Source organism: Platalea leucorodia (assembly GCF_965183815.1).
Source record: "Platalea leucorodia genome assembly, chromosome: 29".
Taxonomy (NCBI): Eukaryota; Metazoa; Chordata; class Aves; order Pelecaniformes; family Threskiornithidae; genus Platalea; species Platalea leucorodia.
The window spans coordinates 259,075-283,839 of record NC_138851.1 but is presented as its reverse complement, the minus strand read 5'-3'; the positions used below and the strand labels follow the sequence as shown (position 1 = coordinate 283,839).

Below are 24,765 nucleotides of genomic sequence, written 5' to 3'. Positions count from 1 at the left end.
TGCACGCCCACGCGCACGCCCACGCAACACACGTGTGTATACACGCATCCCCCGTGCCCGCGCACACGCGGACACAGGGATGCACGCACACGCCCCGTGCACACTCACGCACACACGTATGAACCCCTTGCACAAGCACACGCACACACACGTGCACGGATGCACACGCCTGTCCACGCACACGCGTGTAAGCACACCCCCCCATGCACACACGTGTACGTATGCACCCCACGCGCACGGGTGTACACACGCACAGGCGTGTAGCAGGCCGCCGCCGCCCCCCCAACGCACACGCGTGCCGCGTGTGTCACCCTGCCACGCCCCCCCGCCCCCCGCCCCCGTCCCCCGCCCCCGGCCGAAGTCCACGGGACGCGGCCATGTCCTGCACCGTGCTCCCGTGGCTCCTCGTGGCACTGAGCGTCGGCGCCCGGCCCGGCACAGGTAGGCACACGCCACGCCGCGACACTCCGCAACACGCCACAACACGCTACAACACCCCACAGCACGCCACAACACCTCACAACATGCTACAACACCCCATGACGCACCCCAACATGCCACAACACGCCACAACACGCCACAGCACCCCATGACGCGCCGCAACATGCCACGACGCGCCACAGCACTGCAAAACACGCTACAACACGCCACAAGGTTCCATGACATGCCACAACATGCTACAGCGCCCCACGCCGCGGCATGTAACAACATGCTACAACACCCTACAACACCCCACAACACGCCGCAACATACTACAGCACACCACAGCACACCACGACGTGCCACGATGTGCCACAACACCCCACAACACGCCACAACATGCTACAACACCCCACAACATGCCATGACATGCTACAACACCCCACAACACCCCACAACATGCTACAACACCCCATGACACCCCACAACACCCCACAACACGCCACAACATGCTACAACGCACAACATGCCATGACATGCCACAACATGCCATGACACCCCACAACACGCCACAACATACTGCAACACACCACAGCACACCATGACATGCCACAACACCCCACAACACGCCACAACATGCTACAACACCCCACAACACCCCACAACATGCTATAACACCCCACAACATGCCACAACACGCTACAACACCCCACAACACCCCACAACATGCTATAACACCCCATGACATGCCACAACACCCCACAACACGCCACAACATGCTACAACACCCCACAACACCCCACAACATGCTATAACAGCCCACAACACGCCACAACATGCTACAACACCCCACAGCATGCCACAACACCCCACAACACCCCACAACATGCTACAACACCGCACGACACACCCCAACATGCCACAACACGCTACAACCCACCACACCATTCCATGACATGCCACAACATGCTACAACGCCCCACACCACGCCACGACATGCAACAACATGCTACAACACCCTACAACACCCCACAACATGCTATAACACCCCACAACACCCCACAACATGCTACAACACCCCACAGCATGCTATAACACCCCACAACACGCCACAACATGCTACAACACCCCACAACACGCCACAACACCCCACAACATGCTATAACACCCCACAACACGCCACAACACCCCACAACATGCTATAACACCCCACAACATGCTATAACACCCCACAACACGCCACAACACCCCACAACATGCTATAACACCCCACAACATGCTATAACACCCCACAACACGCCACAACACCCTACAACACCCCACAGCATGCTACAACACCCCACAACATGCTACAACACCGCACGACACACCCCAACATGCCACAACACGCTACAACCCACCACACCATTCCATGACATGCCACAACATGCTACAACGCCCCACACCACACCACGACATGCAACAACATGCTACAACACCCTACAACACCCCACAACATACTACAACGCACCACAGCACACCATGACATGCCACAACACGCCACAACACGCCACAACATGCTACAACACCCCACGACATGCCACAACACGCTACAACACCCCACAACACCCCACAACATGCTATAACACCCCACAACACGCCACAACACCCCACAACATGCTATAACACCCCACAACACGCCACAACATGCTACAACACGCCACAACATGCTACAACACCCCACAACACGCCACAACACCCCACAACATGCTATAACACCCCACAACACGCCACAACACCCCACAACACCCCACAACACGCCACAACACGCCACAACCCACCACACCATTCCACGCCACGCCACCCCCCAACACGCTACAACACGCCCCAACACGCCCCCACACGCGTGTGGCGACCGCGGGGGCTTCTCCAAGGCCAATTTTGGGCCAAAATGGCTCCGGTTGCATTTTTTTGTCCCTAATTAGGCCGATTCCAGCCCAAATTTGGATGATTTGGGGGGGGGAGGGGGAGGTTAGCGGGGGCGGGGGAGGGGCTGCACCCAGTTTTGGGCTTCAGTTGGGCTTTGGGTGCTCGCGACGGGTGCAGTCACCCTGGTTTGGGTGCTTTTGTCCTTTTTTTGGGGTACTTTTGCCTTTTTTAGGGGTGTTTTGGGTGCAGTCACCCAGTTCTGGGTGCTTTAGTCCTGATTTTGGGGTGTTTTCACCCCACTTTGGGTGCGTTCCCCTTCTTCTGGGTGCTTTAGTCCTGATTTTGAGGTGTTTTCACCCTGGTTTGGGTGCCCTCACCCTGTTTTGGGGTGTTTGCACCATGTTCTGGGTGCTTTAGCCCTGATTTTGGGGTGTTTTCACCCTGGTTTGGGTGCATTCCCCCTCTTCTGGGTGCTTTAGTCCTGATTTTGAGGTGTTTTCACCCTGGTTTGGGTGCCCTCACCCTTTTCTGGGTGCCCTCACCCTGTTTTGGGGTGCTTGCACCCTGTTCTGGGTGCTTTAGCCCCGATTTTGGGGTGTTTTCACCCTGGTTTGGTGCGTTCACCCTGGTTTGGGTCCATTCACCCTTTTCCTGGGTGCTTGCGCCCTCCCCTGGGTGCTTTCACCCTGTTTTGGGTGCCTTTGTCCTGCTTTGGGGTGTTTTCACCCTGTTTGGGGTCTTTTCACCCTGTTTTGGGTGCGTTCACCCTGTTTTTGGGTGCGTTCACCCTTTTCTGGGTGCACTCACCCTGTTTTGGGTGCGTTTGCTCTGCTATGGGTGCTTTCGTCCTGTTTTGGGTGCTTTCCCCTTGGTTTGGGTGCTTTCACCCTGTTTTGGGTGCCTTCACCCTGTTTTGGGTGCCTTCACTCTGTTCTGGGTGCCTTTGCCCTGGTTTGGGTGCATTCACCCTGTTTTGGGTGCATTCACCCTTTTCCTGGGTGCTTGCGCCCTCCTCTGGGTGCTTTCACATTGCTCTGGGTGCAGTCACCCAGTTTTAGGTCCTTTCACCCTGTTTTGGGTGCATTTGCTCTGGTATTGGATGCATTTGCCTTCCTCTGGGTGCGTTTGCTCTGCTATGGGTGCTTTCACCCCGGTTTGGGTGCATTTCCCCTTCTTTGGGTGCTTTTCCCTTGCTTTGGGTGCTTGCACCCTGTTCTGGGTGCTTTAGTCCTGATTTTGGGGTGTTTTCACCCCGGTTTGGGTGCGTTCCCCCTCTTCTGGGTGCCTTAGTCCTGATTTTGAGGTGTTTTCACCCTGGTTTGGGTGCCCTCACCCTTTTCTGGGTGCCCTCACCCTGTTTTGGGATGCTTGCACCCTGTTCTGGGTGCTTTAGTCCTGATTTTGGGGTGTTTTCACCCTGGTTTGGGTGCCCTCACCCTTTTCTGGGTGCCCTCACCCTGTTTTGGGGTGTTTGCACCCTGTGCTGGGTGCCTTTGTCCTGCTTTGGGGTGCATTCACCCTGGTTTGGGTGCATTCACCCTTTTCCTGGGTGCTTGCGCCCTCCTCTGGGTGCTTTCACATTGCTCTGGGTGCAGTCACCCAGTTTTAGGTCCTTTCACCCTGTTTTGGGTGCATTTGCTCTGGTATCGGATGCATTTGCCTTCCTCTGGGTGCGTTTGCTCTGCTATGGGTGCTTTCACCCCGGTTTGGGTGCATTTCCCCTTCTTTGGGTGCTTTTCCCTTGCTTTGGGTGCTTGCACCCTGTTCTGGGTGCTTTAGCCCTGATTTTGGGGTGTTTTCACCCCGGTTTGGGTGCGTTCCCCCTCTTCTGGGTGCCTTAGTCCTGATTTTGAGGTGTTTTCACCCTGGTTTGGGTGCCCTCACCCTTTTCTGGGTGCCCTCACCCTGTTTTGGGGTGCTTGCACCCTGTTCTGGGTGCTTTAGTCCTGATTTTGGGGTGTTTTCACCCCAGTTTGGGTGCGTTCCCCCTCTTCTGGGTGCTTTAGTCCTGATTTTGAGGTGTTTTCACCCTGGTTTGGGTGCCCTCACCCTTTTCTGGGTGCCCTCACCCTGTTTTGGGGTGTTTGCACCCTGTGCTGGGTGCCTTTGTCCTGCTTTGGGGTGCATTCACCCTGGTTTGGGTGCATTCACCCTTTTCCTGGGTGCTTGCGCCCTCCTCTGGGTGCTTTCACATTGCTCTGGGTGCAGTCACCCAGTTTTAGGTCCTTTCACCCTGTTTTGGGTGCATTTGCTCTGGTATCGGATGCATTTGCCTTCCTCTGGGTGCGTTTGCTCTGCTATGGGTGCTTTCACCCCGGTTTGGGTGCATTTCCCCTTCTTTGGGTGCTTTTCCCTTGCTTTGGGTGCTTTCACCCTGTTTTGGGTGCAGTCATCCTCTTCTGGGTGCAGTCACCCTGTTTTGGGTGCATTCATTCTGTTCTGGGTGCTTTCACCCTGTTCTGGGTGCAGTCACCCTGTTTTGGGTGCATTCGCCCCGGTTTGGGTGCTTTCACCCTGTTTTGGGTGCATTCATTCTGTTCTGAGTGCTTTCACCCTGTTTTGGGTGCCTTCACCCCGTTTTGGGTGCACTCATTCTGTTCTGAGTGCTTTCACCCTCTTTTGGGTGCAGCCACCCTGTTTTGGGTGCATTCACCCCAGTTTGGGTGCTTTCATCCTCTTCTGGGTGCATTCGCCCTGTTTTGGGTGCATTCCCCCTCATTTTGGTGCAGTCACCCTCTTTCGGGTGCTTTCACCCTGTTTTGGGTGCATGCTCACCCCCCCGGGAGACTCTCGCCATCCCTGCACCCACGGGTGCCATCCCTGCACCCACGGGCACCCCCCGACCCCACGGGTGCCCCTCGGTCCCCTCCCACGTCCCTGTCCCCTCCCCAGGTCTCCCACCACGCCACACGGACTCCGTGGTTCAGATCGTGGAAATCCTCGAGTCAACCGACGACGGCTTCACCGGCACCGTGCCGGAGCTGGCGCGGGCGCTGGGTGGCTGCGGCACCCCGGGGTGCCGCGCGGTGCTGGGAGAGCCACCCGATGTCCCACCAGCCCCGCCAACGCTCAGCCGCGAGCAGTGGCTGCTCTTCACCCAACTCCTCCACCACGACGCCGCGGCACCCGAGCGCGGCGCGGTGCTGGCACCCGATGGCTCCACTGTCGCCCTTGGCCCCCTCCTCGCCGGCATCGAGGTCGGCCTCAAGCGGGCGGCGGGGTGGCCCGACCCCGCCGTCGAGCCACCCATCGACGCGCTCTACGCCGTCACCATCGCTGAGGTTCTGGGGACATCCTTCCTCTTGGCTCGTGACGGCAACCGAACCACGCTGGGACCCGGCGGCTGCTGGGATGACGTGGTTGACCCCCAAAACTACACCCTGCTGGGACCCCCCTCACCCATCCCTGATGCCGTTGCCAATGGGGCGATGGATGGGGTGCTGTTGGGTGCCCAACTGGCCCGAGCACCCATCCCGCTCGCCGACCTTCTCCGGGGCTACTACGGGACGGGCAACGGCACGGAGAAGGGGCGACCACCCAGCAGTTACCGACGGCGAGATTTCGGGGTGCTGACGGGGCCGGGGAAGCTGGAAGAGGAGGTGGCGGCGATGCTGAGGGTGCTGCGGGTGCTGCCACCCACCCGGGAGCTCTTGGAGGACGTGGGGCCGGAGGAGGTGGTGGCCATCGCTCGCCAAGCGGCGCAGGACTTCACGGAGGCCTACGTGGGTAGGGAGGCGGCGCCGGGTGGCGAGATCCCATCTCCCCCAGCCCCAGAATAAAATGGGGTGGGAGGATGGGGGGCGAGCTGCACCCTGGGGGAGGCTGGGGGTCCCCAGTGTCGCCCCGGTGGAGGTGGCACTGCGGGGTGGTAAGGTCTGGGAGCTGACTGGTGACGCACGGCCTGGCACGGGCAGACACCACCATGGCCCCTGGATGGCCACCACCAAGTCCCCTGGATGGCCACCACCATGTCCTCTGGTTGGCCACCACCATGTCCTCTGGATGGACACCGATGTGTCCTCTGGATGGCCACCACCATGTCCTCTGGTTGGCCACCACCATGGCCTCTGGTTGGCCACCACCATGTCCTCTGGATGGCCATCACCATGGCCCCTGGATGGACACCACTCTGTCTCCTTGATGGCCACCACCATGGCCTCTGGTTGGACACCAATGTGTCCCCTGGATGGCCACCACCATGGCCCCTGGATAGCCACCACCATGTCCCCTGGTTGGACACCACTCTGTCCCCTGAATGGCCACCACCATGGCCTCTGGATGGCCATCACCAGGTCCCCTGGTTGGACACCACTCTGTCCCCTTGATGGCCACCACCATGGCCTCTGGTTGGACACCGATGTGTCCCCTGGATGGCCACCACCATGGCCCCTGGATGGCCACCACCACATCCCCTGGACGGCCACCAGCGTGTCCCCTGGACGCTGGACACAGCCAACACCTGAGCAGATGCCCCACGTCCCCTAGCTGAGGGGACACCACCGTGTCCCCCACCGAGGGGTTCCTCAGCGGGGCAGATGCTCCGTGTCCCCAAGACCCCAAGGGGACGCTGCCAGGTCCCCAAGCACCCATGGGACCGAGTCCCCTTCTTCCACCGCCTGCCTTCCCTCGCAGAGTGCCCGGCCATCGTGCCCCGGTGCATGTGGGGTGCCCGTCCCTACCGGGGCACCCCCAAACCCTTGACCCTGCCCTTGGACTCCGTCTACATCCACCACACCTTCACACCCAGCGCCCCGTGCCGCACCTTCACCGCCTGCGCCCGCGCCATGCGCTCCATGCAACGCTTCCACCAGGACACCCGCGGGTGGGATGACATCGGCTACAGGTGAGATCCCGGCACCGGCGCCCTACCGCGGTCCCCGGTGCCCATCTCCAAGCAGCTCAGGTTGACCCATGGGTGCTTGCAGCTTCGTGGTGGGGTCGGACGGGTACCTGTACCAAGGCCGAGGGTGGCACTGGGTTGGTGCCCACACCAAAGGCTACAACAGCAAAGGCTACGGCGTGGGCTACGTCGGAGACTTCTCGGCCACCTTGCCGGACCCCGATGCCATCGCCCTGGTGCGGGACAGGCTCCTGCCCTGCGCCGTGCGGACCGGCCGGCTTCACCGCAACTACACCCTACGTGGTCACCGCCAGATGGGTCACACCGACTGCCCCGGCAACTCCCTCTTCCGTGAGATCGAGACCTGGCACGGCTTCAAGGTGAGCGCCGAGCTCCGTGGCATCTCCAGGGGTTGGTGGTTCGGTGGCTGGCCGGGGTGGCCGGTCTGGTTTGGCACGGCGAGGAGGATGGGGGTTTGGTGGAGGCGGATGTGGGAGGTGATGTGGTTTCTTCTCTCCTCTGCAGTGAGGACCAGCCCCGTGGCTCCTGGTCTGGATGGGTGCGGGCAAGGTTGGCTCATGGTCTAGATGGCTGCTGGCCCAATGGGTGATGGTCTGGGATGGCCAACAGATGTTGGCCCAATGGATGCCAGCCTGGATGGACCCTGGTCCAGATGGACACCAGGCTGATGGACACCAGCTTGGATGGACCCTGGACCAGAAGGACACCAGGCGGATGGACACCAGCCTGGGTAGATCCTGGTCCAGAAGGACACCAGGCTGATGGACACCAGCTTGGATGGACCCTGGTCCAGATGGACCCGGATCCAAAGGTTGCCAGCCCAGATGAACCCTGGTCCAGACAGACCCTGACCCAACGGATGCCATCATGGCTCAGCCCTGGGCCAGGTGGACACCAGCCCAACGGATGCCAACCCTGAGGGACACTGGCCCAGAAGGACCCCAGCCTTGAAGGCTACCAGCCTGGACAGATCCTGGCCCAGGTGGGCACCAGCCTGGATGGATCCTGGCCCACTCCCACTGGCCCAGCAGATCATCCTCGTAGCCACAATAAAGTCAGCACCAGGACATCAGCTGCGGGTGGTCCCTGAGGGGGAAACTGAGGCACCGGGCGGGGGTTGGCCATGGGGTCATAGCAGAGGACTCAAGCGAGGGACTCGGGTGCCCGGGGCCTGCTGCAGGGCTGGGTGCTGTGGCACCCCTAACCCACCTTGAAGACCCCATGTGACCCCCAAGGAGACACCCCCCACCTCCATCCCCCCCCCCCCCGAGGTGGGCATCCAGCCCCCGGGGGTGCCCATGCCGCACTCCACACCGCCATCGCCGCCACCTGTTCACTCTGAAACCTAATGATGGCATTTAAGCTGGATTCAGGCCAGCGGCCACTAGGGTAGCCAGCCCCTGCTGCGGGGTGGCCCGGCGTGGCTCTCGACGTGTCCCAAGCCGTGGCCGAACGCGAGCCCGGCCGAGCTGGGAGCGTAGATAACATCATCGGGGCAGAGGCGGAGGTGAGGGTGTGACTGAAACTCCTGCTTGGTCACATGGGGAAGCCACGACAGGAACCGGGGCGGCCGCGTTTGGGTGCCGGAGCAGGCAGAGAGCAGCCGAGGTACCCCGGGGACCGGGGGGGGCACACGGCGGGGCGGTGGCACCCCAGGGTGACGCTCCGGCCTCGGGGGCGCACGGGGGGATGCGGGGTGTTGGGGTGGGGTGAAGCAGCACCCTGAGGAGCAAGGGGTGCTGCAGGGGAGGGTGTGGGTGATGGGGTGCTATTGGGTGCTGCAAGCTGGGGTGGGGACCCCAAAAATGCCGGCACATCCCCCGCCCCGGGCGTGGGCACCCCCAGCGCAGCTCAGCTCTGGGTGCTGGCACCCCTAAATCGGTGGGCGCCAAAGCTGCGGGTGCCCACAGCTCACTTCCACCCCGGGGGTGGCATCACGAGGAGGTTTCGGGGTGCAACCCGAGCTTCACCCCCGCCCTGGCCCGCACCCATGTCTGCACCCCGGGGTGCCGGCGGGGTCCCCGGGGCCTGGGCTCGGCGCGGGGTGCAGGTGTCGGGAGGAAATGCCGTGGCGGCGCGAAGGGAAACGCAGCCGCGGTGGCGACGGAAGCATCTCTGGCAGCCGCCTGCGCTCGGGGCCGAGGTGGTGGCGGGCCACCTGCCCGGGTGTCACCGTGGCCCGGGTGTCACCGCGCCCCGCTGTCACAAAATCCTGATGCTGCCGCACCGCCTCCCGCCGTCTCACCGCGCCCTGCCAGGGATGGGTGCTGCGTGGGACAGGGGCTGGCGTGGGCACCCACGGGGTGCTGGACCCCCTTGGTGGGCAGGGGCACCCTGGGGATGTGAGCACCCACAATTTGGGGACCCCTTCATGGGCAGGGCCACCCCAGGGCTGTGGGCACCCACAAGATGGAGATCCCTTGGTGGGCAGGGGCACCCTGGGGATGTGAGCACCCACAATTTGGGGACCCCTCATGGGCAGGGCCACCCTGGGGATGTGAGCACCCACAATTTGGGGACCCCTTCATGGGCAGGGGCACCCTGGGGATGTGAGCACCCACAATTTGGGGACCCCTCATGGGCCGGGCCACCCTGGGGATGTGAGCACCCACAATTTGGGGACCCCTCATGGGCCAGGCCACCCCAGGGCTGTGGGCACCCACAAAATAGGGCCCCCTCGGTGGGCAGGGCCACCCTGGGGATGTGGGCACCCAAAATTTGGGGACCCCTCATGGGCAGGGCCACCCCAGGGCTGTGGGCACCCACAGGATGGGGCCCCCTCGGTGGGCAGGGGGACCCCAGGGACACGGGCACCCACAAGATTGGGAGCCCCCAAGGTGGCTGGAGCACCCATGGAAGTGGGGACCCCCTCGGTGGGCAGGGCCACCCCATGGCTGTGGGCGCCCCAGGGTGCCCCAACGTGGGTGCCCAGCTAAGGGTGCCCTGGATGAGAGGACCCAAATAAAGGTGCCTGGATTAGGGTGCTCCGGAGAAGGGCACCCAGCTAGGGGCACCCAGATAAGGGTGCGGAAATGGGGTGATAACATAGGGGTACCCCAATAGGGTGCCGGGATTGGGGTGCCTGGATGGGGGCACCTGGATAAGGGTGCCTGGATAGGGGTGCCGGGATTGGGGTGCCTGGGTGGGGGCACCCGGATAGGGGTGCCTGGATAGGGGTGCTGGGATTGGGGTGCCTGGGTGGGGGCGCCCGGATAGAGCCCCCCCAAATAAGGGCACCCACACAGGGTGCCTAGATGGGGGTGCACTGGGTGAGGGCACCCAAATTGGGGTGTCTGGATAGGGTGTCCACCTAGGGTGCCTGTGCAAGGGTGCCGGGATAGGGGCACCCATAAAGGGGGACTCAGAGGTGCCTGGATAGGGGTGCCTGGGTGGGGGTGCTCCAGTAGGGGTACCAGGATGGGGCACCCAAAGAGGGGTGCCCGGGTGGGGATGCCAGCCTGGGGGTGCCCAAAGGCGCCCTTCCCACCACCACCCCTGCCACCCCGCGGCCACCCCGCGGCCACCCCGTGGCTAACGTGGCTCTCCCCATCCCACAGATGGAGGTGGAGAAACCCCCGCTGGGACCCGAACCACCAACTCTACTAAAAACCTACAAATGGCGAACGGCAGCACCCATGGGTGACCGGGAACCCGAGCGGGGCACGGGGTCCCCGGGCAGCCGGCGCTGGACCCGCTTGCAGGGCTGGAAACGTTCCTACAGCCAACCCGAGTCCGACGGCCTCGATGACGGGGCTGGAAAGGGCACCCAAGTGGGGGCACCCAAGGCCAGCACCCGTCGGTCCCTCTTCCAACGGGCGTTTTCGGCCCCCTCCAAGGGGACCAAGGAGCCACGGGGACCCGAGGGTGGCAGGGCCACCCTGCAGAAGTACCTGCGCTCCATGTCCAAGAGGAAGGGTCAGGTGGAGAGCGGTGCCAGGGCGGAGCAGGTGCTCCATGATGCTGTTCCAGGTATTGGGGGTGATGGGGAGGGTGGGGGTCAGGGTGCTGGTGGTGGGTGCTGGTGGTGGGGGATGATGGTGATGGGATGGGGGTGGTGGGTGGTGATGGGTTGGGAGGGGTGGGTGAGGGGTTGGGGGTGATGGGTGGTGGGTGACAATGGTAGGTGATGGATTGGGGGTGATGGGTGGTGGGTGACGATGGTAGGTGATGGATTGGGGGTGATGGGTGGTGGGTGACGATGATGGGTGATGGGCTGGGGGTGATGAGTGGTGGGTGACGATGGTAGGTGATGGGTTGGGGGTGATGGGTGGTGGGTGACGATGGTAGGTGATGGGCTGGGGGTGATGGGTGGTGGGTGACGATGGTAGGTGATGGGCTGGGGGTGATGGGTGGTGGGTGACGATGGTAGGTGACGGATTGGGGGTGATGGGTGATGGGTGGTGGGTGATGATGATGGGTGATGGATTGGGGGTGGTGGGTGGTGGGTGACGATGATGGGTGATGGATTGGGGGTGGTGGGTGATGGGTGGTGGGTGATGATGATGGGTGATGGATTGGGGGTGGTGGGTGGTGGGTGACGATGATGGGTGATGGATTGGGGGTGGTGGGTGGTGGGTGACGATGATGGGTGATGAGCTGGGGGCGATGGATGATGGGCGGTGGGTTGGGGGCAATGGGTGGTGGGTGGTGGTGATGGGTGATGGGTGGCGGTGACCACTGGGGTCCGGGCGGTGGTGGGTGACGGGTGGGGGACAGAGAGGGGTGCAGGATGTGGCCAGGCTGGGGGGGCACCCATGGGTGCAGGATGGCTGGGTCCCACCTCACCCCAGGGCCCGCTCCTGGCCACACGTGGCCTCGGTCCCCAGCACAGGGCTCGGTGGCGGCACGTGGAGCCGTGCCAGCCCCTGCGGCACCCGGATCTGGCAAAACCGGCTCGGCTCTGGCAGGGCCACCCACGGTGCAGGCAGGGCCACCCACGGTGCAGGCAGGGCCCTGGGGCAGGGCAGCCACCCGGTTTTGTCCCCACCACAGCATGGCCACGGCCAAGTGTGGCCCGGCATTGCCACGCTGATGGTGGCACAGCCACGTGTCCCCCGGCATCGCCGCACCCATGGTGGCACCTCCGTGGCCACGTGTCCCCCGGCATCGCCGCACCCATGGTAGCACCTCCGTGGCCACATGTCCCCCGGCATCACCGCACCCATGGTGGCACCTCCATGGCCACGTGTCCCCCGGCATCGCCGCACCCATGGTGGCACCTCCGTGGCCACGTGTCCCCCGGCATCGCCGCACCCATGGTGGCACCTCCGTGGCCACGTGTCCCCTGGCACCATCACCCCAACCATACCATAGCCATGGCCCCATGTGCCCTGGTATTGTCACAGCCATGGTGGCATGGCCACAGCCACATGTCCCCAGCCACTGCCATGCTGACCGTGGGTGACAGGGGCACGGCAAGCACCCAGGCTCCCCCTGACACCCTGCTCTGCACCCCCAGCGAGCACCCATGGGACCTCATCCATCCCGCTGGCTCCAGCACCCGATGCCCCGGTGTGGGACGTCTCCAACTTCTCGTTGGTGGACGGACATCTGGTCCTTGTGAGCAGGGACGAGGAGGTGAGGACACGGGGACACGAGGCCCCTGGGCACCCAGCGGCTTCTGCCGGAGTCCCTCGGGTGACGGGGTGCAGCGATGGGTGCTGGGGGCGGCGGTGCCTGACCCCTCTGTGCCACCAGGCTTCGTGCAGGAGCAGGAACCGGACGGGGAGCTCCATCTCCGAGAGCACCAACCTGCACCCGGCGGGCGGCAGGAGGGACCCCGGTGAGCGAGCTCGCCCCGCGCCGGCACGCGCCGATGCCGCGGGGTTTTGGCATGGGCTGGTGTGAGCCGTGTGCGCGCCGGCCCGGTGCAGCTCCTGCGCATGGAGCCGCTGGGGCTGCACACCGTGGCTTGCACCATACCGTGCGGCCATGCACCACGCACCGTGTCTTGCATCGTGGCCGTGCACCGTGCCGTGCATCGTGGCCATGCCCTGTGCTGTGCATTGTGCCGTGCACCGCGTGGCCATGCACCGTGCACCTTGCACCACGCTGTGCATCGTGGCCGTGCACCGTGCCATGCATCTTGTGGCCATGCACCATGCCGTGCATCGTGGCCATGCCCTGTGCCGTGCATTCTGCCGTGCACCGTGTGGCCATGCACCGCGCACCTTGCACCACGCCGTGCATCGTGGCCATGCCCTGTGCCGTGCACCGTGCACCGGCACTGTGCTGTGCACTGCGGCCATGCAGCATGCCATGCACCATGCCGTGCACCGTGCCATGCTCCGTGCCACGCACTGTGCTCCACGCCCCACGTCTTGCATCACGGCTGTGCCCCGTGCCGCGCCCTGTGCCGCGCTCCACAGTCAGGCCCCGTGCCGTGCCCCGTGCCGTGCACCGCACCCCACGCCATGCCCCACGTTGCGCCCATGCCGTGCCAGACGCCGGACTCGGTGCCGTGCCCGTGTTGCACGCCGTGCCACGCAGCAAGCCGTGCCCCGTGTCGTCCACCCTGCTAAGCCTCGTGTCACACCATGCCCTACCCTGTGCCGTGCCTCGTGCCGTGCCCTGTGCCATGCCCCATGCTGTGGAGTGTGCCGTGCCCTGTGCCATGCAGCACACCATGCCATGCCCTGTGCCGTGCACCACGCCGTGCCCCACGCCATGCACCACGCCGTGTCCCATGCCATGCACCACGCCGTGTCCTGTGCCATGCCCCACACCATGCATCATGCCGTGCCCCATGCACCACGCCATGCAGCACACCATGCCATGCACCACGCCGTGCCCCATGCACCACGCCGTGCCCCATGCACCACGCCATGCAGCACACCATGCCATGCACCACGCTGTGCACCACGCCGTGCCCCACGCCATGCACCACGCCATGCACCACGCCGTGCCCCATGCACCACGCCGTGTCCCGTGCCATGCCCCACGCCACGCAGCACACCACACCGTGCCCCACACCACGCAGCACACCACGCCGTGCCCCATGCCGCGCACCACACCATGCAGCCCACCATGCCGTGCCCCACGCACCACGCCGTGCTGTGCCCCTTGCCACGCACCACGCCGTGCCCCACGCACCACGCCGTGTCCCGTGCCATGCCCCACACCATGCAGCACACCACGCCATGCCCCGTGCCGCGCACCACGCCGCGCCCCATGCGCCGTGCCGTGCCCCCCGCCCCGTGCCCCCCACCGAGCCGGGTGCGCGGGGGAAGCGTTGGGTGCGAGGCCGCCTTGCACCGTCACCGCTTCCTCCACGCTGCTGCGTCGGCTGATCCGAGCGATAAACGCTTTCGGCTTCCTCCCCGCGCCCCTCGCCAGCGCGGGCAGACGGCATCGCCGCCGGCCATGGGGCCCCGCCGCTGGCTGCTCTGCACCGCGCAGGGAGGTGAGTTACCCCCCTGGCACCCGCCTGGCACCGGGGCCGGCACCCACATGGCACCGGGGTGGGGACTGGCCTGGATGGGTGCTTGGCGTCGCAGCATCGCAGCACCGGGGCTGAGCGCCGGGGTTGAGCACCGGTGCCGCACACCTGAGCCGAGGCAGCAGGATACGTCCCTCTGCCCCCTTCTCCCTCGCACCCATGAGCACCCATTTTCAGCACCCAAAGCTTGGCTGCGTCTCAGGGCTACGGATACGGTGAGGTGCCAGCAGGATTTGGCACCCAGAACCCGGCGCCTGGGTCCTTCCTCCGGCTTTGCTTGATGTTTCCCAAGGGTGGGGGGTGGGGTGGGTGTATCCTGGCCCCCCCAAACCCTGGCATGGTGTTGGGGTGCTCGGGGTGCAGGTAAAGGGGGGGGTCCTGATGCTGGGTGCCCCTCCAGATCCGGCTGCGGATGAGAGGAGCACCCGGGGTGCCGGGAGAAGCACCGAGAGCGAGATCTCCCCCACCTCCCAGTTCAGCAATGTCAAGGTGGGCACCCCAATCCCAGCCCCCCACCCCCCAGGGTGCTCAGTCCCACCCATGGGTGACACAGCAGCCATCTTACCCCATCCAGGGGTTGTTGTGGAAGAGGCTCCGGGATAGAAAAGGTCGTGGTGTCCCCAAAACCGACACGTCAGCGGTGACGGTCCCCGACGGCGAGAGGTACGGCACCGTGGAGGGTGGGGAGGGATGTGGGTGCTGGTGAGGGTGCCCCGGTGACGGTCCTGTCCCTGCAGGGTCCCCAGCCGGAGCGGTTCGCGGGAGTCGCTGCTGCCACCGCCCAGCGCGGCCGAGCTGGACCTCACCGGGGACAACGTCATCGTCCGGCCCGTGCACGGCAGCATCGTGGGCGAGAAGTTTTGCTTTCAGGTAATGGGCTTGGGTGGGTGCTCAGGGGTGCCCTGGAGAGGCACCCAGGGCAGCCCAGGCAACCTGGAGGGGCACCCAGGGCATACCAGGCACGCTGCTGGAGCACCCAGGGCACCCAGGGCACCCTAAAGCACCCTGGGTGGGCACCCAAGGCACCCTAAGCATCCTGGAAGGGTACCCAGGGCACCCAGAGCACCCTGCACAGGCACCCAGGGCACCCTAAAGCACCCTGGGTGGGCACCCAAGGCACCCAGGGCACCCTGGATGGGCACCCAAGGCACCCTAAGCATCCTGGAGGGGCATCCAGGGCACCCAGAGCACCCTGCACAGGCACCCAGGGCACCCTAAGGCACCCTGGGTGGGCACCCAAGGCACCCTAAGCATCCTGGAGGGGTACCCAAGGCACCCTAAGCATCTTGGAGGGGCACCCAGGGCACCCTGCACAGGCACCCAGGGCACCCAGAGCACCCTGGAGGGGCACCTGGAGCATTCAGGCCAGGCACCCAGGGCACCCCAGGCAACCTGGAGCAGCACCCAGGGTGCCCAGGCATCCTGAACAGGCACCCAGGGCACACCAGGCACCCTGAAGAGGCACCCAGAGCACCCTAGGCAATCCAGAGGGGCACCCAGGGTACCCTAATCATCCTGGAGAGGCACCCATGGCACCCCAAACACCCTGCAGAGGCACCCAGGGCACCCCCAGTGAGCACCCAGAGCGCCCCACAGGACACCCCAGCACAGCCGTTGGCCTTGGGCAGCCCAGTTCCCCCCCAGGCACCCTAGGGTGCTCCCCAAACACCCTCTCTGCACCCAGATCATCACGGGCGAGGGCAGCCGGTCCTTCGGCTGCACGTCCCTGGCCGAGCGCGACCGCTGGATCGAGAACCTGCGCCGGACCGTGCAGCCCAACAAGGTGGGACCGCGGGGACACCCCTGGGACACCCCTGGGACACCCCAAGGGGACGGGAAGCCCCAGCACCCTGTGAGGGGCCACCCGCTGCCCTCCTGTCCCCCACTGGGCAGGATGAGGCCCGCTGGCAGGGCTGGGTGGGGAAACTGAGGCACGAACCCCCCCACCCCGCCCTGGAGCCCTGCAGGCACCCACAGCCCCGTGTCCCCTTGTGTCCTGCTGTCCCCTGGGGGCTTGGCTGTCCCCTCATGTCACCTCCTGTCCCACCCTGGGTTTGGCTGTCCCCTCCTGTCCCCCCTGAGGATTTGGTTGTCCACCCATGTCCCCATGTCCCCTCCAGTCCCCCATGTCCCCTCCTGTCCCCATGTCCCCCTGGAAAATCCCATCCCCTCCTGTCCCCAATGCCCCATCCTGTCCCCAGTGTCCTGCCCTGTCCCCTGTGTCCCCTCCTGTCCCCCATGTCTCCTCCTGTCCCTTCATGTCCCCTCCATCCCTCCCTGTCCCCCCCTGTCCCCTCCTGTCCCTCCATGTCCCCTCCATCCCCACGTGTCCCCCCCATCCCCCATGTCCCCTCCTGTCCCCACGTGTCCCTCCCTGTCCCCCACGTCCCCTCCTGTCCCCATTCCCCCCATCCCCACATTCACCCATGGAATTCCCTAACCCCCTGCACCCCGTCCCCCCCAGCCCCCCGCAGATTCACCCCCCCACCATGTCCCCCGCTGTCCCCTTGACCCCCCACCCATGTCCCCCACCCCGGCAGGACAACTGCGAGCGGCTGGAGCTGGCGCTGAGCCTGTGGGTGTACGAAGCACGGGACCTGCCACCTCGGCGTCGCCTCCGTTGTCACCTCCACCTGGACGGCACCCTCTTCGCCCGTACCACCGCCAAGGTGGCCGGTCCCGACGGCGAGCTCTTTTGGGGTGAACTCTTCCAGTTGGCCGCCCTACCACCCGCCCGTGCCCTCACCCTCGCCCTTTGCCGCGATGACCACCCCGGTCAACCGGTGGCCTCCATCACCGTCCCCTTGGCCGAGTTGGCGGCCGCCCGGCAGCCCTTGGAGCGCTGGTACCCGCTGAGCGGTCCTGGGGGAAGCGAGCGGGTGCCGTCGGTGAGGGTGCGCGGGCGCTACCGGGAGGTGCGGGTGCTGCCCATCGTACGCTACAAGGAGTTGGCCGAGTTCATCACCTTCCATTACCGGGAGTTGTGTTCCCGTCTGGAGCCCACCATCGCCGTGCGGCACAAGGAGGAGCTGGCCGGTGCTCTGGTCCGCGTCTTACAGAGCACCGGGAAGGCCAAGGTGGAGCGGGTGCTGGCCATGGGGGATGCGGGTGGGATGGGGGGTGAGATGGGTGCTGCCTGGGGTGCTGTGGGCATGGTGGTTGGGGTGGGATGGACATCATGGGTTGGGGGTGCCAGAAGAGCTGGGGTGGGACGGGGTGGATGAGTTGGGTTGGGATGGGCTGGGTTGAGTTGGGATGGGATGGGAGGGTTGGGTTGGGATGGGATGGGATGGGATGGATGAGTTGGGTTGGGTTGAGTTGGGATGGGTTGAGTTGGGATGGGATGGAATGGGAGAGTTGGGTTGGGTTGAGTTGGGTTGGGTTGGGATGGGATGGGATGGGATGGATGAGTTGGGTTGGAATGGGTTGGGATGGATGAATTGGGTTGGGATGGGATGGGATTGGTGGGATGGGATGGGATTGATGGGATGGGAAATGCAACCCAGGATGGGTTGATCAAGGCTGTTCGGTGCCACGGGTGCCCGCTGAGCCCTTCAACACATCCACCTGGCAGTCGTTCCTCATCGACCTCGGTGTGGCCGAGCTGGACCGCTTCGATGACCGCGAGGCGCTGATCTTCCGTGAGAACACGCTGGCCACCAAGGCCATCGATGAGTACATGAAACTGGTGGGGGGCAAGTACCTCCAGGACACTCTGGGTACGTCTGAAGGTTACAGGTCTTTGTGGGACATTACGGGGTGTAGGACATGCTGGGCATGACATTACAGGGTGCTACAGGGTGTTAGGGGGTGCTAGGGGGTGTTAGGGGGTGCAGGGCATGGGCAGAGCGTTACGGGGCCATAGGATGCCCCCAGGACATCCATGGGGATGTGGTGGGGGCTTGTCACAGCCATGCCCATGGCGGTGGCTGGTTGGTCCCCTTACGGGCTGTCCCTCGGCGCCCAGGTGAGGCCGTGGCCCAGCTCTGCACCTCGGATGACAGCTGCGAGGTTGATCCCAGCAAATGCGCCGGCCTTGACCTCTCCGACAACCAGAACAACCTGCGGCAGGTCTGCGAGGAGACCTTCCAGCGCATCGCCGCGTCCTGCGAGTGAGGGACAGCCCTTGGCTTGGGGACGGGGATGGCCACGGGGGTGGGCACCTGCACAGGGGTGGGTCTGGAGATGGACAGCGGTGCGGGCAATGGGACGGGCATGAAGATGGGCACCAACAGCGGGAGGACCTGGGGAAAAGCCTGGAGATGGGCATGGGCGCAGGGATGAGCTTGGGGACAGGAATGGGCGGGAGGACAGGCACTCTGGCACCAGGGTGGGCATGGGGATGGGTTTGGGGACTGGCATCATCCCTGGGATGGCGGGATAGGCGCCAGGAATGACCTGGGGACAAGCTTGGGGACAGGGATGGGCACCACCCCTGGGATGGACATGAGGATGGGCACCAGGAAGGACCTGAGGACAACCTTGGGGACAAGCACAGGGGACCGACACGGGAACAAGCACAGCCGTGGTGGACACCATGTCCCACAGCACATCATGGCGGTGCACGGCAGGGGGTCCAGGACCACCCACCTGCCCCAACCCCCATCAGGGCGTCTCTCCTTGCAGCGCCTTCCCGGCAGAGCTGGGCGAGATCTTCGCGGCGTGGCAGGAGGAGTGCACGGCGCGGGGCAAGGCGCCCATCGGGCAGCGCCTGGTCTCGGCCTCCCTCTTCCTGCGGTTCCTCTGCCCCGCCGTCATGTCCCCCAGCCTCTTCGGCCTCGTCCAGGAGTACCCGAGCGAGGCCACCGCCCGTACCCTCACCCTCGTGGCCAAGGTCATCCAGAACCTGGCCAACTTCACCACGTACGTCATGGCAGGGCGCAGCACCGGTAGCTGTGGGGAGGGACATCCCCGTAGGGAAGCCACAGGGCAGTGGGGACATCCCCTACATGCCGTGTGGCACGTGCCATGGACAGTCACGGGGCAGTAGGGTTGTCCCCAACACACCATGGGGCAGCAGGGATGTCCCCAACATACCATGGGGCAGCAGGGACATCTCCTACGTGCCATGAACCAGCCATGGGGCAGCAGAGGCCATCTCCGCTCCACGCATGGGGTTGATGTGTCCCAGCAGTAGAGCCTCACGTGTCACCTGTGGTGGCCTGACCTATGGGTGGCTTGTTGAAGAACATGGCAGTGTCTTCCCCCATGTCCTGGCTTGTAGACAGGGTGGTGACGTGGTGCAGGGACGTTGCAGTGACTTGGTCCGTGATCCTGGAGGTGGCCTGGCCCATGCCCATGGTGGTGGCCACCCATGGTGGTGGCCCATGCCCATGGTGGTGGCCCAGGCCATTGCCTGGTCCCCATGTAACCAGACATCATGGTCCCCAGGTTTGGCGAGAAGGAGGCCTACATGGGCTTCATGAACGAGTTCTTGGAGCACAACTGGAGCACCATGACGGCCTTCCTGCAGAGCGTGGCCAACCCCGAGAGCAGCGTCCACATGGCCACCTACGACGGCTACGTGGATCTGGCCCTGGAGCTCGCCACTCTCCACCTCCTGCTCTGTGACATCTTCTCCAGCCTGGACCAGGTGCCACCACCCATTTGTCCCCAAGGGTAGCTGGTGTGACTGGCCACCTCCTCCCCACACACAGAGCTGGTGGCCACTGCCGCATGGATGGCACAAGGCCACCCATTGTCCCCATAATGTCCTTGTCTCCTCCTGGCAGGCCACGCAGGAGGAGCTGGAGCCCCTGCCCACCATCCTCACCGCCATCAGGGAGGGGACCCCTGTCCCCGTCTCCGTCCGGCTGAGCTCCACCACAGAGCGAAGGTACCGGTGGGTGGACAGGGCCGCACGTGGGACCAAGGTGGACACGTGGGGCCAGGAGGAGCTTTGGTAGAGGGGTGACACTAGGATGGGTTTGGGGTGGTTCTGGTCCTGGCTGGGTTCAGGGGATGGTTCTGGTCTTGGTTGGGTCTAGAGAGATTCTGGTCCAGAATGGGCTTGGAGTCACTGGTCCCAGTTGGGTTCAGGGGATGGTTTTGGTCCCTGATGGGTTCAGGGGATGGTTGTGGTCCAAGCAGGGGATGGTTCTGGTCCCAGTTCAGGGGATGGTTCTGGTCCCAGTTCAGGGGATGGTTCTGGGCTGGGCTGGGTTTGGTGGACACATCTGGCCCCGGCTGGGTCCAGCAGGAGTTTCAGATGGATTTGGGGGGGGTTCTGGTCCTGGCTGGGTTCAGGGTGGTTCTGGTCCCACCTGGGTTTGGGGTGACTCTGGTTCTAGCTGGGTTTGAGGTGGTTCAGGTCAAGGCTGGTTTTGAGGATGGTTCTGGTCCCAGTTGGGTTTGGGGGATGTTTCTGGTCCCAACTGGTTTTGAGGATGGTTCTGGTTCCAGTTGGGTTTGGGGGATGGTTCTGGTTCCAGTTGGGTTCTGAGGATGGTTCTGGTTCCAGTTGGGTTTGGGGGATGTTCCTGGTCCCAGTTGGGTTTGAGGTGCTTCAGGTCCAGGCTGGGTTCAGGAGATGGGTCCAATCCCAACTGGTTTCAGGGTGCCTCTGGTCCTGGTTGGGTTTGGGGTGGTTCTGGTCCCTCCTGGATCCGGCACCGTCCCAGTACGCGGCCGTGCCATCGTCCCATCTCCCCTCGTAGCCCGGCGGAGAGCTTCAAACCAGGCTTTGTGCCACCGCGGGACCTGAGCAAGCACAGCCCCCTCATCAAGAGCCAGTCCCTCATCAGCATCCGCCGCGTCCGGGGCCGGGAGGATGGACCAGAACCGGAGCCGGCACCGGCACCGCTGCCATCACCACCGCCCAGCCGGGACCGCCGCAACGTGCAGCGCACCCAGAGCGTGCCGGCGCAGAGCAAAGCCGCCCGGCGACTACGCAAGCAGAGCAGCGCCGAGCACGTGGCGGAGCCGCCGGTCGAGGATAACGCGGGGTGCCACGTCACCCGCGACGCCTCGGTAAGCCACGGCAGCCGCCACGTCACCCTCGCATCGGGGCCGGTGCTCCGAGGAGGACGTCGGCGCTAACGGGTGCCGTCGGTGCCGTAGGGTCACGGGAAGCTGCGCTCATCGGCGTCGCTGCCGCGCAAGTCGACGGTGCCGTGGCAGCGCTACGCAGAGGAGGCGGCGGTGGCGGCGGCACAGGGCGAGCTCTACGCCATCCGCCCCTTGGAGAAGGTAACCGCGGGGCGGGTGGGAGCCGAACCCACCGGGGTGCCCCGCCGAACCCCTCAACCCCACCCCGTCCTCGTCCCCCCTCCAGCACGGGCGGTTGATCGAGGCGCTGCGGAAAGAGGTGGCGGAGAACCGGGAGAAGTTACGGCTGGCGGAGACGCGGGCGGGCGAAATGGAGGCCCAGCACCGCGGGTTGCGGCAGGAGCAGGGTCAGCACCGAGAGCAGCTCGAGCGTCTCCGGCAGCAGTTGGAGGAGACAAACGCCCGCGCGGCCAATTTGGGTGCCAGGTAGGGACGGGGATGGGGTGCCCCATGCCGGCGGGTGCCCCACGCCGGTGGGTGCCCCACCACCGGATCGGGGGCTCGGCTCATCCCCAACCCAATTAGGTTGACGGCGGCTGAAGGCACCAGGAAGAAAGACCTGGAGAGGCTGAAGATCAGCGAGGAGAAGAACCGAGAGCTGGTAAGACGCGGGTGCACCCATGGGTGACAAGAGGGACCCGGGTGGGGGCTGACGCGGTCCCCTCGCAGGAGAGACGGCTGTCGGCGCTGGAGAGGGAGCAGGCGGAGCTGCGGGGTGCCATCGCCCAAGCCCTGGGCCACCCCGGGAGGACGGGACGCCGGATGCTGGCACGGGGTTGGGACGAGAGCGGTGACGATGCTCAGGCCACCAGCGTGTAACCGGTTGTCCTGATGTCCCCAGTGTGTCCCTGCAGCCCGGTCACCCGCCATCTCCTGGGACGATTTAATTTTGATTGATGAGTCAATCTCGATCCCGCGGGGTGTCCCCTCCCCAGGCAATAAACACCGTTGGTGTCACCATCGCAAGGTGCTTGGTTGTGTCCTGCCACCGCTCGGGGCTCTGTCCCCAATCCCGTCCTGTCCCCAGCACCCTACACCTGCCTGGGACATCCCAGGACCTGGGGCAGGGACGGGGATGTCAGGGCCATGGGGACACCTGGGGACAACAGGGCCTCAGGGACCCCTTAGGACAGGGCCATGGGAACCCTTTGGGGACAACAGGGCCTTAGGGACCCCTTGGGACAGGGCCGTGGGGACACTCTGGGGACATCATGGCCATGGGGACCCTTGGGGACAGGGCCATGGGGACACTTTGGCGATGTCATGGCCATGGAGACCCTTCGGGACAGGGCCGTGGGGACCCTTTGGGGACAACAGGGCCTTAGGGACCCCTTGGGACAGGGCCAGGGGGACACTCTGGGGACATCATGGCCATGGGGACCCTTGGGGACAGGGCCATGGGGACACTTTGGGGATGATAGGGGAACAGGGACCCTTGGGGACAGGGCCATGGGGACAATTTGGGGACAACAGGGCCATGGGGACTCCTGGGGACAGGGCCATGGGGACACTTTGGCGATGTCATGGCCATGGAGACCCTTTGGGACAGGGCTGTGGGGACCCTTTGGGGACAACAGGGCCTTAGGGACCCCTTGGGACAGGGCCGTGGGGACACTTTGGGGATGATAGGGGAACAGGGACCCATGGGGACAGGGCCATGGGGACATTTTGGGGACAACAGGGCCATGGGACCCTTGGGGAAAGGGCTATGGGGACACTTTGGGGACAACAGGGCCATGGGGACCCTTTGGGACAGGGCCATGGGGACACTCTGGGGATATCATGGCCATGGGGACACCTCAGGACAGGGCCACGGGGACACTTTGGGGACAACAGGGCCATGGGGACCCCTGGGACAGGGCCACGGGGACACTTTGGGGACAACAGGGCCATGGGGACCCCTGGGACAGGGCCATGGGGACACTCTGGGGATATCATGGCCATGGGGACACCTCAGGACAGGGCCACAGGGACACTTTGGGGACAACAGGGCCATGGGGACCCCTGGGACAGGGCCACGGGGACACTTTGGGGACAACAGGGCCATGGGGACCCCTGGGACAGGGCCATGGGGACACTTTGGGGACAACAGGGCCATGGGGACACCTCAGGACAGGGCCATGGGGACACTTTGGGGACAACAGGGCCATGGGGACCCCTGGGACAGGGCCATGGGGACACTTTGGGGACAACAGGGCCATGGGGACACCTCAGGACAGGGCCACGGGGACACTTTGGGGACAACAGGGCCATGGGGACGCCTGGGACAGGGCCATGGGGACACTTTGGGGACACCAGGGCCACGGGGACCCTTCGGGGTCCCCCCCCGGGCCGCCCCTTCCCAGCCCAGCCCAGCCCGACCTTCCCCCTCCGCCCCTCTCAAGATGGCCGCCCGGCGCCGCCGTCGCTCGCCGATGACGTCGCACCCCGCGCCGCCCCCACCTCCCCCCCACCCTCCTGGAAGGTCGCCGCGCCGCCACTCACCGCGCCACTCCCAAGATGGCGGCGGCGCCGCGCTGCCTACGTCATCAGCAGCGCGCCGGGCGGCTCGGCGAGGGCGGAGGGCGGCGGCGGCGTCGCGCAGCGGCCGCTCCGGCGGGGCGGGCGGACGGGGCGGGGCCGGGGCCGGGCCAAGATGGCGGCGGCGGCGGCGGCGGAGGCGGCGGAGGAGGCGCTGGGACCCCGTACGCCGCCCCCAAGATGTCGGCGGCGGCTTGGTCGCGCTCGGCGTGACGTAGTCAGGCCCCGCCACCGGGAGGGGGGCGGGGGAGCGGTCGGAGCGGCGCAGGAGGCGGCGGCGGCGGCGGCGGCGGCGGCGGCGGGACCGGCCGGGTCCCCGGGGGGGGATTTAAAGGGACCATGTCCCCGGCGAGGCGGCTGCTGTGGAGGTCGGAACCGGGCCGGAGGCGGCGGGGGCGGCGGTTGCAGCAGCGACGCCGTTGAGGAGGAGCAGGAGCCCGGCGGGCCCGGCCCCGGGGGACCGGCGGGGTGAGTGGCCCCGGGGGGGGGGAACGGGGAGAGCCCTGGCCCGGCGGGAGACAAAGCCGGGAGCCGCTACCGGGGGTCCCACGGTTGGGGCGGGGGGAGGCAA

The 24,765-nt window shown here is 65.0% G+C and overlaps 3 protein-coding genes across 3 annotated transcripts in view; all 3 read left to right on the top strand.

The window, feature by feature from the left end:
- Window positions 1-377: 377 nt before the first annotated feature.
- PGLYRP2 (peptidoglycan recognition protein 2) lies at window positions 378-7,951 on the top strand (the record flags this gene model as incomplete). Its single annotated transcript, XM_082334062.1, has 5 exons — window positions 378-441; window positions 5,221-6,054; window positions 6,961-7,171; window positions 7,254-7,548; window positions 7,799-7,951. 5 exons carry the CDS (start codon window positions 378-380, stop codon window positions 7,949-7,951), a joined length of 1,557 nt encoding a protein of 518 aa, XP_082190188.1.
- A 789-nt stretch (window positions 7,952-8,740) lies between these two features.
- RASAL3 (RAS protein activator like 3) lies at window positions 8,741-22,493 on the top strand (the record flags this gene model as incomplete). Its single annotated transcript, XM_082334143.1, has 19 exons — window positions 8,741-8,797; window positions 10,747-11,158; window positions 12,648-12,766; window positions 12,887-12,971; window positions 15,028-15,116; window positions 15,202-15,290; window positions 15,365-15,497; window positions 16,312-16,410; window positions 17,168-17,704; window positions 18,202-18,346; window positions 18,595-18,739; window positions 19,254-19,490; window positions 20,019-20,220; window positions 20,360-20,463; window positions 21,284-21,596; window positions 21,687-21,815; window positions 21,901-22,100; window positions 22,200-22,275; window positions 22,344-22,493. Exons 2-19 carry the CDS (start codon window positions 10,747-10,749, stop codon window positions 22,491-22,493), a joined length of 3,264 nt encoding a protein of 1,087 aa, XP_082190269.1. The 5' UTR covers window positions 8,741-8,797.
- Window positions 22,494-24,309: 1,816 nt separating this feature from the next.
- WIZ (WIZ zinc finger) overlaps window positions 24,310-24,765 on the top strand; it is a gene marked incomplete at both ends in the record, with an annotated part of 57,956 nt that continues 57,500 nt past the window's right edge. The window contains 1 exon segment of the mRNA XM_082334061.1: window positions 24,310-24,662. Coding sequence (XP_082190187.1) covers window positions 24,310-24,662 — 353 coding nt within the window.